General features: G+C 42.9%; 1 protein-coding gene across 1 annotated transcript in view; it reads left to right on the plus strand.

Moving 5' to 3' along the window:
- RCOR1 (REST corepressor 1) overlaps window positions 1-16,241 on the plus strand; it is a gene marked incomplete at its 5' end in the record, with an annotated part of 42,637 nt that extends 26,396 nt beyond the window's left edge. Inside the window, 7 exons of the mRNA XM_010293657.1 lie at window positions 1,764-1,882; window positions 5,517-5,595; window positions 10,308-10,502; window positions 11,496-11,573; window positions 12,296-12,353; window positions 12,900-13,129; window positions 15,677-16,241. Coding sequence (XP_010291959.1) covers window positions 1,764-1,882; window positions 5,517-5,595; window positions 10,308-10,502; window positions 11,496-11,573; window positions 12,296-12,353; window positions 12,900-13,129; window positions 15,677-15,718 — 801 coding nt within the window. The remainder of the gene's footprint in view (window positions 1-1,763; window positions 1,883-5,516; window positions 5,596-10,307; window positions 10,503-11,495; window positions 11,574-12,295; window positions 12,354-12,899; window positions 13,130-15,676) is intronic.
- Window positions 16,242-17,515: the final 1,274 nt, after the last annotated feature.

The raw sequence follows: 17,515 nt of genomic DNA on the forward strand, positions 1-17,515 counted from the left end.
TGCCTTCCAAGTGTGCAGGAAAACTGTCAGGTCCCTTTTCAAAAGGGTGGCAGGAAGAGGCTCGTTCTCCTCATGTCCTCCTTGAATGTTCTTTCACTGGTGTTCGTTTCCAAATGTTCTTGGAGTCCTAGGATCTCCCACTGGCTTGGGTCAGATGACAGGGCTTGCACATCCTATGGACAGCTGATACAGACTGGAAAGTTGTGGACCCTTGAAGGGTGAAGCTGTTCTCTTCTTTATTTCTCTGTTCTTAGATAGGGGGGAAAAAAGGGGGTGGACAATGTCCTGGCAAAAAAGAGAACATAAACACTGTCCTGTTGCTTGGTTAAACACTGTAGCAAGAAATTCTCTATTTTGTTCATGTGCAGAAGCATGACTCTTGTCACCAAAGTGCATTCCAATACAGGCATGCCAAGCTCATGCACTGTTCCCTAGGTAATGATATTTTTTTACTGTTGCTCCCAGAAAAGCCATCCTGCATGAAAGGAATTAAATGGCATGAAGCTTTGTGTTTAGCAGGGGACAGGAATCAATGGCTCAGGAGCACATTAGTTGTTAGTTTATATGTGCTGCCCCATTAGCACCAGAGCAGCTTGGAACTGAGGGGAGAAATCATCGAAGCCAGAGAATGAAAAGTGAGTTATGTTATTTACCAGAGCTGGTTCTGATATTTTGGTGCTCTCAGCATGTGTTTGTAGCCAAGTGGATCTTTGTCACGAACTGAGTTTGTTCTGTGGAACTCTCTAATTCCATCATACCAGCCTGCTGCATGGCTGTTGGCAGCACAACATTGAGTTAGCACCTGTGCTTTGCCAGCACAGATGGATTTATGCCTGTGTGCAGCTGTGGGCCAGGGTGGTAGTTTTGGTGCGATCCATTATTAGGACCTTAAAGTCAACCTGCAGTCTGAGAACCAGGCTTATCTCAAGTGAAGACTTAAACTGCAGTATCTTAATAAGAGAGATCTGGCTCTTGCTCACAGTTTTGTTTTATTCCCCACCCATCCTGCCCTCCAAGCTGAATCGGACATTTACCTAAAACATGTTTTATTCAGCAAGAAAGGTTGGACTTTTGTGTTGTAGAAGTCTTGTGTAAGAAAAACCATACAGGGTACCTCAGAAGTAGAGAATTAGTCTTAATGGAGTTTTACAGTTTTTGGAGACAGTCTCTTCATTCATAGCTACGGGAGGGCAATGACATTAGTGGAATAGGACAAAAAAAAAAATTCCGAGACTCATGTGTTCCTATATCCTCAGTTCACCATGCAGTAGTGTTTCACCTTTTGAAAACATTTTTTGTTGAGACCTTTGAATAGACTTCATCGTGTGAATGGTGCGAATAAGCCTTTTTAACCAAACATCAAAGATATGCTTGGGATATAGCCTGCAATTCAGCAGTTCCTGCGGTTCCTTACACATGCCTCTGTTGGCTTTTTAAAACTGTTATCTCAGTTTCAAGACCCCATTTTGGATTTGCTCCTGCTATATTCCCCTATTCTAAAGGAAACCAGCTACCTGGCTGGTGAGTGGAGGCTTGCTGAGATGTTCTTTAGAGATTTTGATGTTCTAAATAGTAGGCACTAACCTGAAACACTCCCCCATAGCTAATTTTTGGAAAGTCTGCAGAACTGCCTTGCTTGAGCCTTTGAGAGGATCCAATGTAGAGAGATCAGATGTTCCTTGACAAAAACAGACCAATTGCATATGAACTCCTGGGGATACTTTACATATAAACATATAAAAGGATACATGTTTAATTTACAGCTTCCTGACAAATCAATAGCCAGCCTGGTGAAATTTTACTACTCCTGGAAGAAGACAAGGACTAAAACTAGCGTGATGGACCGTCATGCTCGTAAACAAAAAAGGGAACGTGAGGAAAGGTAGGTTTGCAAGCAGAAAGGCTGTGTATTGATGCACACTGATTTCTTCAGACTATTCCAGAGATTCCTGTCAGCTTGTAAGAAACTAGATATAGGATTTTCCCCAAAATCTTTCCTGGTACCACACTTTCTTTCCCCACCCCTTTTCCCTGCTGTGCATGTTTTGCTTTGCTTAAAACCAAAAGGAATCTGTTGGCAATTAGGTGTGCTCCCTTTTTCAACACTGTGCAATTCCTGATTGCCCTCTAGTGCAGTGGTCACCATCCCATCACTCTAGAAGCTTTTTCTCTGATACTGCTTGAGGGTGGAGAAAATGAAATTAAAACCGTTTTCAAGCTGATTGGCACTGTTGTCAGCAGAGCCAGAAAAGCTGATAAGCAGGACAGTAAAAGGAAGTAATGAAAGAGCTAGAAATCTGCCTTTATTTCCTTCATGTGATGCTCAGTAGAGTGAGAACATGCACCTGGTGGGGAACAGGATCCTGTGCAGCACCTCTCAGCCTGTGCATATGCACACACAGACCCTTTCCCTGCCTTTTACTTAGAAAACTTATAAGACTTGTCAGGCTAGGCTCTATTCCCTGAGAAGGATGAAGGGAAGGCTGTGGTTTTGAGTGACTGAGAAGAGGGTAGTACAGGGGAACTTAGGATGAGTTTTCTGGCAGAGGTGTCCCAAGGAGTGCTGGGTGCATTGGGATTTGGGTGAGGGTGGTGGTGTTTGGGAGGTCACTAGCCACTGAACTTAAGCAGATGAGCTTGGCTCTGCTTGTGTGGCTTTGTTTGCAAGTTCACCCTCCTGGATACTTATACAAATGCTTGAAGATAGGTCAGCCAGTGGCCTTGTGTGTGTTGCTAGAAGTATCTGTACAGTTAGAACTGCCACTTGGTGACTTTGTCTAGTTCTGGAGGTGATGGCCTCAGAGATGTGGTGCCCTCAGGTGTGTGTGGTGATAAAACCCCTCTGAACAGCAGCAACTGCATCTGCTTGACGCAGGTGCATTGTCAACCTGCTCTAAAACGCAGTTAATGTGTTTGCAGGCCAAACTTGAGGTGTGTCTGGCTTTAGAAGATTCCTAACGTAATTGGGCAAAATTCTGCAAAAGCTTTACCCTCAAAGGAGTTGCTGCTCTAGCACTTCCCAGGGAGCTGTGTGGCTCCAGTGCATGTGAGCAAGCTCTGCTTGGGAAGGGGGAAGAAATGTCTTTCCAGGGTTGAGCTGTAGTATGCCACTGACTCATTTAACCTGTCCCATCTCTCCACTAGATCAACAATGCTTGCTTAACAGGCAGGGCCAGGGAGAATACTACCAGGCAACTTGTCCAGTATTTGGTTGGCTTTCTCTGACCTGAGTCTCTTTTCCCATTCTGTTCTTTTCCCTTGTCTGCAAAGGCTGTCTCGGTTTTTCTTCTCCCTGTCCTTTTTTTAATTTATTTTAATTTTCCTACTAAGTTATGAGGGAGGAAAAGATCTGTTATAAGGGGTATGTGTTTGTCTTGTACTATGTTGTTTGGGATCTTTTAATACTACCTCTCTGTTTTTGTTCTGTGCTCATAAATTAAATTACTGCTATTTGGAAATACACCTCTCTGGTACTTATGCCTGTTTGCTGGAAAAAGCAGCACCCCAGACCATCTGGTGATGGGAAACAACTGTATGGGCTGCCATGTGCTGTAATTTTGTAACCTTTGAGAAAGGCAGCTGGGTTGGAAATGCGTAATTTGGTTTATATCTGCAGCAAGCTAAGCACCAGGCCATGAGCTTGATGTTTATTTCCCTTCTTTCCCTCCATTATGTAAAATAGTCAAACCCCTACAGCCCCAGAGGATTTGTCAGTGCAGCCATGCAAGGTGTGGAAGCAAAGCTGGGTGATGTTGGGGTGCCCAGATTTTGAGGTTGTACTGTGCCAATGGGTGTTGGCAGAGCTTCAGAAATGTTCTTCAGTTAATAGTGATCAATGTCTAAAACTGTAGAAATGAGTGGGTGAGTTTTGATCTAGCTCATGTCTAGGGAACTTGCTGGAATAGAAGAGCAAACTACGAGCACAGTGAAGCCTGTGGGGTTTTGGCCTTTGCAGAAGGGCTGAAATCTGAACCTAGGTGAGAACACAAGGAAGGTCTTTTGGAGATGGGGTTAAGAGGTGAGGCAATCTGAGTTACCTCACTTGAATACTGCTATATTTCTTCTATGGCTAGACAGGGAAATTCCCCAACCCCTCAGATTGTCACTAAAGTAGCTCCCAGTGCATTTGGGACTAGGTTTTCAGTAGCTGTCCTTAGTTGTATGCAAGGGGCTTTGTGTATGCAGCTCTGGGAAGGGGTGATTGTGAGTTTATTCCCTGGAATCATGATTACACAAACTAAATATCTTGTGAATTGACTCGTGAGCCAGGTGGCTTGGGAGAGTAGGAATGGCGTGTAAGTGACTGCTGTTGTGGAGATGGATGCCAGCTCAAGCCACCTTAGCAGTACATTCCTCCTTAGACTGTGTCTGCATGGGAGGTTGCTGCAGCAGGGAGACAGCTGTGAGTGAGTGCCGGTACTGCAGCCATACTCACTAGCACCCACTAGCACCCTCTGTGCCTGCTATCCCCTGCTCCTGTGCAGATGCACCCTGGCTGGCTCCAGCACCCCAGCAGCGTAGCGCAGCTTCTGTTGGGGTTTCTCTGCACAGCCCTGCTGTGTGCTGGCACTGTTATGTACCTGCACTTGCTGAAGTTCCTCATCCCAAGCTATAAAGTGTGATGTGACAAAATAGGTTTATTTTTTTAATTAAAAAAAAAAAAAAAAAAAAAGAAAAAAAAGCGGTTTGATTAGGTCAGCTTATTTCTCTGTTTCTGGGCATCATCCCAAATGATGCAATTAACTTTAGTTGTGTACAGTACAAAAATTCTAAGTGGTGAAAATATATTCGATACAATGTCTGATTAAAATGTCAATGAAGCCAAACTGGCCAGGTGTGTCAAGGTCACTTTCAGTGTGGCCCCATTTCATGCCTATTACTATTTTGTAACTGATAACCTCTTTTTCTTTTCCAGGGAAGAATGAAATGTGAGGCTGTCACTGAAAAAAACAAAAAACCAAAACCAAAAACAAAACAACAAACAAACAAAAAACCCCACAAAAACAATCCCACACAAAAACCAAAACCCCAAACCCCAAACTTTTTTATGCTTGTTCTTGAGAGAGTTCATCTTGTGCGTGTCTGTTTTGCTAAATGTTAAGGAATTGTATGAAATCTGTGTTTTAGCTACTTGCTGTAATTCTAAGTCTTTGTTTCTGTCTCAGTTTGCCTAAAGTTAAAATGCTCAATGTTCCATGTTCTTTAAAAGATAACTTTGTAATCAATTTCCTTTCATCTGAGCAGGCTTATTTTGCCTAAGTACACTAATGAGAAGTCTGTCTTTCCAATACATCGTCCTCAATATCTTTACAATTAAGAATTTCTTGACTTAAACCAAAAATAAACGAAAAACCCAAACCAAAAAAACATCACCTCAACCCTGTAAAAAAAACACCCTGGGAATAAAACTAAGGAACGCTGTTGGATTTGCTATTGCATCCAAGCATTTCTTTTAGCATGCTATTTATAGAGAGCCTCACAAACTTAATACAGTACTGTCTGCTTTTGTCTTCCAGTGAGGATGAAATGGAGGAAGCAAATGGAAATAACCCTATTGATATTGAAGTTGAACAAAACAAAGAGAGCAAAAAGGAGGTATAATTCTTTTCTTACTACTGTACAAATGAAAGTGTTTACTTACCAGCTACTTCATGTAGAAGCTGACAGTATCTAATTTTCTTTATTTGTGCTTTGTATAGTTGTCATACAAGAAAAGAATTGTCTTCAGATTTATTCGTAGATGAAGACAAGTATAGACAAATAAGTTGTTATAGATGGAGCTGGGAAAATTTAAGACTTTGCCGTCCCATGATAATGTACTGTGTGAATGTTTCTAGTCCCTTTGATTCAAGGTTGTCTGTGCTAGCTTGAATCACCTTCAGTGATGGTTTAAATCAACCTAACTGTGTGCATATGGAGTAAAAGCACTTATATCTGCACTTAAAGGCTGAGAGAGTTGGGGTTATTCAGCCTGGAAAAGAGAAAGCTCCGGGGAGACCTTATTGCAGCCTTTCAGTACTTAAGAAAGATGGGGACAGACTTTTTAGCAGGGCCTGTTGCAATAGGACAAGGAGTAATGGTTTTAAACTAAAAGAGCAGATTTCGATTAGGCAGAAGGAAGAAATTTTTCCCAATGAGGGTGGTGAAACACTGGCCCAGGTTGCCCAGAGAGGTGGTAGATGCCCCATCCCTGGAAACATTCCAGGTCGGGTTGGACTAGGCTCTGAGCAACCTGCTGTAGTTGAAGATGTCCCTGCTTATTGCAGGAGGGGTGGACTAGATGAGCTTTAAAGGTCCCCTCCAACCCAAACTATTCTATGATTCTCTGTCCCCACTAAGATGGCTTGGTGGAGGGGAAATACATCCTTTAATCTGTTGTACATAGACTAGCAAGAGCATCTTTATCTACACCTTAGAATTTAAGGTGTAGATAAGAATCTAAGGTAAATTTCTGATGTACTGAAATCCTCAGCAGTAGTTCTGAGGATTTCAGTGGCATGAGGATTGCAACTACAGAGGTGAACAGTAGAGGAGAAAGCTTTTGTGTGGCGATTTCATTTTGTCTGGCAGAGGGGCCTTCACCTGCTGTTAAGAACAGAATATTTTCTCTACTTAAAACATAGTACTTGCACCTCATTTCAAATACTTCATTTTAAGTGGGCATACAATTTTAGATTAAAATAGAGCCACACAAATACAACAATTTTGAAAACCTAGTCTGTGATGCTTAACAGGAAAGTGCATACTTTATTTTCATGTGTATAACCTGCTGGTTGTCTGTTACTAAATAAAAAAGCCTTGCCATTCAGCAGCAGCATGGATTGTATGTGTGAGTGCTACAGGAAGATGTTTACCTGAAGGCTGCATTTCCTTGAAGGAGCTCCCTTTCCTGATTTCTCGTAGCCTGATTTCTGTCCCACAGTCATTCTCTTTCAATTTTTCAAAAAAAAATTTTTTAAAGAGCATACGTAGGGGGAAAAAACCCTCAAATTATGTAAAAACACAATTGCACACGAGCAAAAACAAGGGCCTAGAGCACCTGCTTTGTCAGTCACTGTCAGTGAGATTGATTCCTCTAATAAATTTTTTTGAATGGAAATAACTGAAGAATCACAGCATTCTAGTCTGTTCTTCAGCCATGCCAAGGTGCTCTCTAGACTTTACAGAAAAGCCTAGCTGTTACTTCCACCAAAGGAACTGGCATCCCTGATGACTTCCTAGGAGCAGAGTGGATGTGAGGCCATTCATGTTCACCCTTACAAGAAGCTGAGTTCTCAAAAGCCTCAGCAACATAGCAACTCGAAGTGTTCTCACTTGGCTAAGTTAGAGCTGCATACTGCAGCTCTCCAGTGTGTCTTGTGAATAATTAATACTATTACCTCATTTCCCATTATTTTAATAAATTTCCAAGTTTGGATTTCTCCGTAAGCTCTTTGAAAGCTTGCATCTGTAAGAGACCTCCCTTCAGTCCCCCTTATTGCTTCCTTCCCTACCATGCTGGCATGCTCTGAACCTGCTGCAGAAGAGGGAAAGATAGTTCTTTGCCAACTTGGCTTCCTCTGTTGTAAGGCCAAACCGGAGCAGATGGCTGATAGCTACCATGAAGATATTTTTGTAGATTATCTGGTATGGGAGGAGGCTGCCTGCCCTCCCTGTCACACTAATACAGGCCATGGCACACTAACCGATCTGAAAGAGGACACCAAAACTCATGGAGCGTGTGCAGTCTGTCTGTGCATGCATTGGTGGGCAGCCTTGTGTGGGCTCTTGTGGACAGGGGTTGTACTGGTGGTTGAAATGAAGCTGACAAGCTGCATAGCCTGTTCAGAGTTAATTTGATTTGATTTTGCAGTACCTGAGCCTGGGGCTGGTTGAAAATACCTTGAGAGAGAGAGCAGGTATCCAGGAGGGGAATATGTTCTTTCTTGATCGTTAACGTTTCTTTTAATGATGTGGTCAGACGTACCAGGGTTGGTGATAACCACCAGCCCAGGACTCTTACCGTAAAGAACCTCCCTGTCCCAATTCTGCAGAGGTGGTTTTTCCAGCTCTGAGACATGTCAGTTACTGTATGACTTGCCGAGTAATACTGGGGTTTTTCAGAGTATCTGAAATCTCTGTCTGTTTCCTCTTTTGGGGATCACTGGAGGGGGAATCTTCCCTTTTTTTTGGTACTTTCAGTGTTAGTGCAGCTGTTCAGGTTTCCTCAGATAGCGACTCCATAACGCTGAGGTCATGAACTAGAGCTGCTTTCTCCACATCTTCCCTGTTCCTGGAAATGTCTCCCGTTTCATCCTCTGCTTTTACATGTCTTGAGATAGCTTGGTCTTTTCTTTTTACATCGTGAAGTGTGTAGGGAAGGGAACCTTTTTTGTATTAAAGGGTTTGTAAGACTGAAGTATGCTGGATAGCAGTGGCAATATCTAAATAAACTGAGAAACACTGCTAAATCCCTGCATTTTAATTCTCTCTGGTTTTCATGAATTTATTTAATTCTACAGAGAGATGTGTGTGGCCAGGAAAGCAAGAGTTTCCAAGCTAGGGTAGACATTCAGATTTTCAGAGCCTGTGCAATACCACCGGGGCCTAGAGACATTTGGAGCTGTCAGAAACCATTCTGCTGGAGCTCTGGCTTCTTGTCCGCAACACAAAAAAAGTTCACATTCTTTGAACTGTGTAAAACAACCATTTGAAACTGCTTTCATTTTCCCTTAATACTGAGGTTTCTGGGATATTTGCACTGTCGGCATTGCATGTTGGTCAACCTACAGCCTGAACCTGTTGTGAGGCTTTACTGCATGATCCTGTGAAACTTTGTATGTAGATGAAATATGAATAAATCTCCAATGTCTATCCATGTTGAATAATTTACCCAGCTCAGTTACCAGAGTGCTCACTTCTGAAGCAGAGTGTAGAGCTTACCTCACACTTTCATAGCTAAACCAGTCTGTTTTTTCCTCCCCACTCCCTTCTGCAAAAAGAGATAGGGTATCCATCCTGCAGTAGTTATCTCTTGCTCCTGGGCTTGCCTTGGGCATTGTCTCTCATGGAGTCCTTTGCACTAAAGGGAGGAAGAAAGAAATTGGGAGCAGGTCATTTTCCACATTACTGCTTCTGTGTGGCTCTGGCTGTTGAGCTCATGAAGAAGGTGCAAACTTTTATCTGCCAGCAGCTGTGCTGGGGTCCTCCAGTCTTTGGGAGGCAGAACCTCATGCTTACATGGGGCTTTGTGCTCAGCCTTGTGTGGGTTTGAATGAGAGCGTTTTAATGCTCAGTAATGAGCAAGTGCTGCAAACTGTGTAGAAACTACATGTAGCTGCAAATTAGGAGGGAAACAATAGGGCTAAGTGAAGCCAATATGTTTAAAGCCGGCAGTGATCAAGTAGAGGATTTCAGATGTGCGGCCTCCTCTCTGCTTTTTCTCTCCCTGCCACCCTTCTGTTCTGTGTGCTTGGCCAGGCTCCAGCCACTGGGTAATAAATCTTGGGTATGAGTTGCTTGTTGAAAATAACTTCTGGAAGAAATTGTTTTGGTATTAGAGAATCAGATGTGCTCTTGAAGAATCTGTACTATAGTGTCCTAGCTAATCTACCTGTTAGAGGTGTGCACCTAATTCTTTGCTCTAGAGAGGAGGCATAAATATAATTAGTGGTGTGTGAAATACTCCCTTTTCCAAAGGAGACTTAAATTCTATTTGTGGGCAAAACTGCATTAGTTTAACAGAACAGTTGATATATTGGTGCTATGCAAGAAAGCTTGGCTTCCAAGAAACTGTGTAACGATCTAAGAATTACTTTGTAGTCACTTCGCTCCTTTATCCTTAGCCTTTAAATAAATTTGGTTTATTCCTTCTCCTGTCTGGCATGTAGGAAAAACAAGTCTCTGTAAACTCTTCTAGTTGTGTTCTTCCCCTGTCTCCAAACTCCACTTTGTTTCCTTCTGGTGCTCAGTTAAACTGGCATGTTCAGGCCTGGCGATGAAAGCCAGAAGAGAGGTTTTGGAGCATTTGAAAATAACCAGAATAACTGGTGAAAAATTGGGCATTTGTTTCCCAAAATGAGAATGGACAGAGAAGACAACCAGTATCTCCGTAAACATTGAAAGCTGCCTAGAAGAAAGGAGGGACTGTATAAGACTGTATTTGTATGACATGCCACTTAAAGCAAAACTGTCTACTTGTTTGCAAGCTACCTTTTTCATTCTCCAAGCTTTGAGGATGGCTAAAAGTCATAGAATTGCAAAATGGTTTGGGTTGGAAGGGACTTTTAAAGATCATCTAGTTTTGTAAAATGATGGCTGTTTGCCAGGTGCCACCCGCTGAAACCGTTCCTCAGGTGAAGAAGGAGAAGCACAGTACGCAGGCCAAGAACAGAGCAAAGAGGAAACCTCCCAAAGGAATGTTCCTTTCCCAAGAAGATGTGGAGGCCGTTTCTGCCAATGCAACAGCTGCTACCACTGTACTCAGACAACTGGACATGGAATTAGTCTCAATCAAACGACAGGTATGGATGGGATAGTTCAAGAATAACTGCTATTTTTGGTGGTAGTGCCTGTCCCATCTGGAGAGTTTACAGGAATTTGTAGCTTGAGAGTGATGATGCACATCATTATGTGGGTGAATTGATAAGCTGCTAGCCTTGTGCTATAAACTAATGCAGCCCTGTGTTTTGCATCTCTTATGCTTCAGTTCTATGGGCAAGCCTACTTTCTACCTAACTGGAAGCAAGGAAAAGTCCATAACATTGGCTTGAAAGAACATTTGTTGGTGTTCAGTGTTTCCTGCAGTTCAGAGTTCCCTGTTTTAACTATGAACTTCCCTCAGAAGACACTGGTTTCAGCAGTATCTGATTTCTATCTGCAGCAGTTTCCTTTGCTTTTTCCTATTATTATTATTTGCCTGTTACTTTTGAAACAGGCAAATATGTTTGGTTCATTCTTTCTTAGGCACCATAGAAACTTCCCTACATACCTTCTGCTTCCCTGATGGATCTGTCTTTTAAACGTTTTTCAAATATCTGTTAGTAAAGACAGATTTACTACATGAGTTTCTTTCCTAGATCTGAACATTTTCACTGTTTTTTAAAGCAGAGATCTGGCTCGAGACCTTTATTAAACTTAATAGAATTGGTATTTTGGCCTAAAGCCTTTTGCTTGGCACTCTGGGAGAAGCAGAGCTCTCTAGCAGTCTTTGATTCATTACTTGCTGTGAACAGGGCCTTTCTGCTATGCTGGGCTTTATACAGACCTGGAAGTTGGGGCAGTTCTTGTTCCAAATAACTTGCGGACAGGATAGAATAAATTAAGTGGGGTCTCCTGATGTGCCAGCTGCTCCTGCATTCCTTTATTCCAATATAAGAAACTTTCTTTTTGGAAAAGGGAGGTTATGAGGAAAACTGGAATCCTGAGCTTATGGGGTTCCAGCCAGAGCTGCTGGGAGAAGGCTTCTCCAAAGAAGTCTTTTTGTCCTTGGTAAAGGGATGAAACTTTCTTTTCAGATTCAGAATATCAAACAGACAAACAGCGCACTCAAAGAAAAACTTGAAGGTGGTATAGAACAATACAGACTTCCAGAGGTAGGATCATTTTCTGACCCTTGTTTTTTGTGGGGATAAATGCTAATCTGTGTTTACATACCAGGGCTATTACTGTTGCCAGTCAGCTAGGACCAATGTCCTACTCGTTGTCTGTGTGAATCAAGGCCATTACCATATTCACTGTTGTTGTGTAATGGAAATGGCAGATGGGAGATGAGAAGAAAGAGCAGTGTTTAACATGTGAAAGTGGTTTCTAACAGAAGTACAGATATCCCAGATATACCATGTTCTGTCAGTGGTGTATCTGTATGCCCCTGTGAGACAGGTAGTTGCTTTGCTCTAAATACGGAGAAACGTAGGAGAGGATGTTAATGGCCCATCTTTCTCTTGGCACTTGGTGCTTTTGCTGTTTTCCTTCCAACTCTGGCACCTCATGCTGGAAATAATTTGACTGAGATTACAGAGGGTGTCTGTGATAAAAACAAGTAGGTGCTTTGGAGGAGTGTGGCTGTTGGTTATCTGCTTGGACCATTCCCTATCTTTCTGTATTACCATGACTTAAGGCGCAGCATATGTCACAGTTAACTGAATGGATGCCATATGCAATTTTTTGTTGAAAGCATTGTTGCTACTAAAAGGAATTACAGAGTTTGACTAGCAGTTAATTCAGTGTTGTGTTTTTGTGAGGCTTTTATGAGCTCAGATACAAGTGAAAATATTTGCTTATATAAATGAAGGTACCTAATTTTTTTTTGGTCTAGGTTGTTCAGAAATTTAATGCACGTTGGACCACAGATGAGCAGCTCCTTGCTGTGCAAGGTATGGCACTACAAGTCTGTCTGTACTTCACCTGGTGATAATCAAAACTGCATTTCAGAGCTGTGTTTCCCTTCAGTGGCTAATGAAGGATTTTGACATTGCTGTGTATTAATGCACAAAGAACGGAATTGAACAAGGAATTAATACTCCCCCTGCCTCTTTCCCCTCCCTGGGCAGTATAAATTTCACCATATCAATGTTTGCAAATAATCTCTGCTTGTCCAAGCTTTTCAGAAAGTGAAACTCCACTTGAGTCACTGCTATGCTCTTTGCTTGTGTAATGTCTCAAGTAGTACAAGCAGATTTACCCAGGTCTTCTAGATTTGGCTCTGCCCATCTCTACTACACCTCTATTTTCTTCTCCAGGGCTAGTCTTGACTGTGTCTCTTGCCCAATTTAGACTTTTTTTCTTCCTGGATTAATCTGAGAAAGGCTTGAAACCTTGACAGAAGTTCAGCTTTGGATCCTTATGCTGTGACTTGAACCTGATTTGTGGTCTTTGTGGAAGTAACACATTGCTCTTGTTTGTCTTTTTATTGCTTTTAGCAATCCGGAAATACGGCCGAGACTTTCAGGCAATCTCTGATGTGATTGGAAACAAATCTGTGGTGCAAGTGAAAAACTTTTTTGTAAATTATCGACGTCGTTTCAACATAGATGAAGTTCTACAGGAGTGGGAGGCAGAGCATGGCAAAGAGGAGGCAAATGGAACCAATAGCCAGAAGCCTGTAAAATCCCCTGATAATTCCACTAAAATGTCTGAAGAGGAAGATGAGGTAAATCCAATTTAAAAGTCACATAAAATTCCCAATCTGAGCTCAATTCAAATGAGGGGGGTGTGTGTATACACACACACACACATATATACACACACACTCTTTGCAAAAGCCATTTTTGACAATCTTCAATCTGAGCATATTTCACTTCCTCTGGATATACAGATTCCAGTACTGATATTGGGAACTGGGAATTCCAGACATATATGAAAGTGGAAAGAGAACAGTTAACTTGCAGCACTCTGACAGTATCTGTATCTCATCAGCACATGGACATTTTAATGCCTCTTGCTGCCAAAATCCCATACACCTTTATCTCACTTGGATGTTTTCCCTGCACTCAGTTCTCCAAGCTGTTCTAGGTTTGGCTTTGTAGGACTGTACAGTCTTCCGAGGCAAAGCTTGCTCTTTTATTTTTGACAACTGAGTGGTTTCACTTGGGGAAGAAAGCTATAAACAAGGCGAGTGTGTGAAACTGTTCACTCTGGAATTACCTAGAGACAAAGTTTTCTTAATTTTACAGCAGTTTCTGTGAAGTCAAAAATTTTAGAAACAGCATCTCCTTGATGGAGCTTCATGGAGATAACACTTCTCCAAAGACAATGTGTGTTTAAAGTTAACTAAGAGACTGTAGAATGTTTAAATATGAAAGCTAGTTACAAAAATGTAATATTAACAGAGTCTTGCAAAAGAAAACCCCGCTAGAGGTTTGCCTGTTAAAAATGTCTGATCTAGGGCTCCCTTTGGCCTAATTTTATAAGACAGTGTGGCACAAAAGCCCTATCTTCTCAATGCAAGCACAGTCAACAGTGTAAGGCAAATTTTGGTCTCACATGGACTGAAGACTTCTCAGTGTACTGTATGTTTGTGTTGCCGTGATTATGGTTGGCTCACTTGTACGTCGCTGTTCAGGCATTCAGAGAGCAGAACACCACTCCTTCGCAAATCCTAATGTGTTAATCAAAGATGCTTATATTTGGGGACTAAGTCCAAACATATGACAGATGAACAAAACCAAACTCAAAAAACTTGCCTTTTCAGAAGGGTGTGAATGAAATTGTCCCATTCTTCCGAATTGAGAGGTAGAACAAAGCAGCAATGGTACTAGTACACAGCCACCCATTTGATCTTTCAAATGGGTGGCTCATGTCGCTGTCTTTTCCTGTGACCAGTAGAGTTGTATCTGCTGGCAGTGCAGAGCGTTTTTTCTGTGAGCCCTCTGAGATTCTTCCTGGCTTCAAATGCACCCTTGCTTCTCAAGATAGGAAGAAAATGTGTTGGGTTGCAGGAGGAACTGGAGTGTTCTGATGTGGCCAAGTGTGTGCATACTGGAGCAATAAGGATCCCAGCCAAGTTAGCAAAGGAAGAGGAGGAGGGAGAGTGGAGGCATGACAGCAAGGTCTGGTGAAATGGCTGGTGGAGCAGCAGTCATGATCCCCGAAGTAGTGTTGGAAAGCGCCCAGGCTGGAACTGAGCAAGTGCTGAGTGGTGGAAAGGCGACCGAAACAATAGGCTGGTGGGAATAGTTGCAGAGCCTAGAGAAAAGGCAGCTATTGTGAGAATCAGGCGGTTCACTGTGCCCTGCAGTACAGTAAGGGATGAGGGCAGAGCCTGCCTGTACCAGGCTGACACAGGCAGGAGCCAGGCAGGGTGGCAGCGAGCTGCCAGCCATGACATACCATGTATGCCTTATACTAGCTTGTGGTTCTTGATGAAGCCTATTCTGGATGGTAGGAACTGATGTGTCATGGGTGGGAGGAAGAGGGTGCTGGCAGCATCGAGGGGTTTTTAACTATCAGGCCTGCAGCTTTTTATAAAAATGCACAAGGAAGGGACACAGGAGTGTCACACAGTGGACATCTAATGGCCACCATGCTCTCTGAGCACATCAGATTGGCTGTAAATGCGGTGCTCCTGCCTTCAGATGTAACATGGACACCCAGTCAGCACTTGCTTGTCTGAGCAGTTCTGGAAGTAAAGTGAAATGTTGTTGGGCTTATCACATAAGTGATCTGTAAGGGCTAGGAGGTGGTGATCCTAGTCCCTCCTGAGCTGTGCAGTACCATGCAGCTGGTGCCTGCTCTTGAGAGCACTTGCACAGGTCATCAGGTGGACTCAGTCAGCAGTAACCAGGAGAAGACTTTGCTGGCCTAACACTGAAGTCACTTGGGTGCTTTCTTTCCTGCTATGCCTTGCCTATCTGGCTGCCAGCCTAGTAAAAGCTTGATCAGCCCTCTCACTGCTCTGGGCTTTCCCCTTCAGTGTGTTTTCATAGCAAGTGGCTGCAGTTGGGTTGTTTGGGTTGGGGGGTGTGTGTGTGTGTGTGTGTGTGTGTGTGTTTGTTTCAGTTTGTTTTGTTTGTTTTTTTCCCTGGTGTGGCTCAGAATAGGGAAAGCTGCTGCAATTCCTCCCATGTGCCAGAGTTGTCTGTCTTGTCTCTTTCAGTACTGTGGATCTGGGGTGAAGTCTGGAGATGCAAGAAAGCCTGTGTGTATTCATTTTTAAACTAAACGTCTCCTTTTTCTCCCCTTTCCCCCTTCCCTCCAGGCTACTTCTGTTCTTGATGTCAGATATGCATCTGCTTCGTGAGAAGGTGCTGTAGCCTAGAACAATTTGTGTTGACTACTGTGTTATCCAGGATATCAGGTATTAGCAAACCTCAGAACAGCCATCTGCATCATATCTGTGGACAAGCAGCTATTACCAAAAAAAGGCAAACGCTTCCAGTCCTGTGCTACATCTGCCTTAATCTCCCCTCATTCCTCCATACTGCCTCCACTTTCGTTCAAAAGCACCCAGGTAGCTGAGCTCTCCATTTCATCAATGTCCTGCTAAGCATGAGGATTTCTAGAACCAGTAACACCTATCTGTAAATTTTGACCAACCTGCAAACAAGGAGCTCCTTAGCAGCCCCACAGTAACTCTACACATTAGGAGTTCTTATAATACTTGGTCCATAGGGTATGAGTACATATTGCTGCATGGCCTTGTGGTCTCCGCTTCCTGTGTATTCTTACGATGACACTATTATTAGTGAGCTTTCTATAAAGGAGAGGCCTGTGCACATGCCAGTGGTGTCAGGTTTGTTCTGAAATGACAGGGCATGTTAACAAGCAATCTTGAGTAATGCAAAGTGATAGGAAATGTTATTTCTAAGGTTTGGTTAGTCCAAGGTTGTAAACGTAACTCATTACACTTCTGGTTTGTGCAATTCTTTCCACTGTATTTGTGTGTTCTTGCTTCATAGAAAGCTCCCTAACTGAGCATTTTATTCCTGTATATTTTAATGGCTTTTATTTAGTGCAAAAGGGAATACGTAACCTGAAACTGTTTGATACGCTATTTAACCCCTCGCATTCAGCATTTGCATTGTAACTTGTTAAATGAGTGCTACACAACTTTCTTTTTCCTGATCCTCTGCGGGATTAAGTCAAAACAACTTTATCTGGTGCCTCTCCTTTTGGAATATGTGCCTTTTTACATTTGGCTATCATAGGTCACTTTCTGTCCCAGTGTCTCATTCCTCTTCAGAGCTCTGTTTGCCAAAGACATCAAACTATTTTCCCACTGGATGTCTGGATGAAGGTTGGAGGACAAAATTCAACCTTCGTGTAGTTTTTGGTCTCTCAGAAGTTTAATGGAGAAGAACTGGGTTAGTTTCATTGGCCATTTTAACCCTTCTGAAGCACACATCGCTTTCATGTTTTGAACCAAAATATGCAATTTAAAATCTAAGAGGTGCTTTTCCAAATACTTGGTGCATGCAGCTTTCAGATCCCCAGCCCTCTGCTCAGATGACCTGTGCAGTGGCCTATCTAGCTGGCTTGAACTTGAGCTGTTCTTGAAAGTCCTGTATGAGGACTTTGCACCTTGAACAAGGTAGTTGCTGACTGCTGAGCACAGTGTTCAGAGAAGCTAGAAGCAGCAGTATTACTTCTTGTCCAGCGGAAAGCTGCAAAATAACACTAGTCACAAAGCATTTAAAAATGGTTAATTTCATGATGTTGGAAGAAACCACCAGGTGTCTTTGCAGGTGGAAAAAAAGACCTTCCTTGCCTCACTTCCTCTACAGAGGGTTCAAGCCAAGATGGCTCACAGCAATGTATGGCACCAGCCTCTCTTAACACAACCTGAAATGAGCTAGTCCATGTCCTGGCCTGCAGCTAAGGTGCTGTAGCTCAGAGTCTAGCCTGGAACTTGGTGCTGATGTTTGAGCTGCTGGGCTGTGCCATGTTGTGTGCTGTGATGGCTCTGTTCTCTGCAGCTAAATGAGGTAGGCTAATGCCAGCTGGCTAACAGAGCCAGCTGTGACTGCACCTCCTGCAGTGTAGACACAACCCAAAGAAAGGCAGGGGAGGTGGCCTCACATACTGCTGAGGTGGGTCT

This window comes from Phaethon lepturus, unplaced genomic scaffold, assembly GCF_000687285.1.
Source record: "Phaethon lepturus isolate BGI_N335 unplaced genomic scaffold, ASM68728v1 scaffold34208, whole genome shotgun sequence".
NCBI lineage: Eukaryota > Metazoa > Chordata > Aves > Phaethontiformes > Phaethontidae > Phaethon > Phaethon lepturus.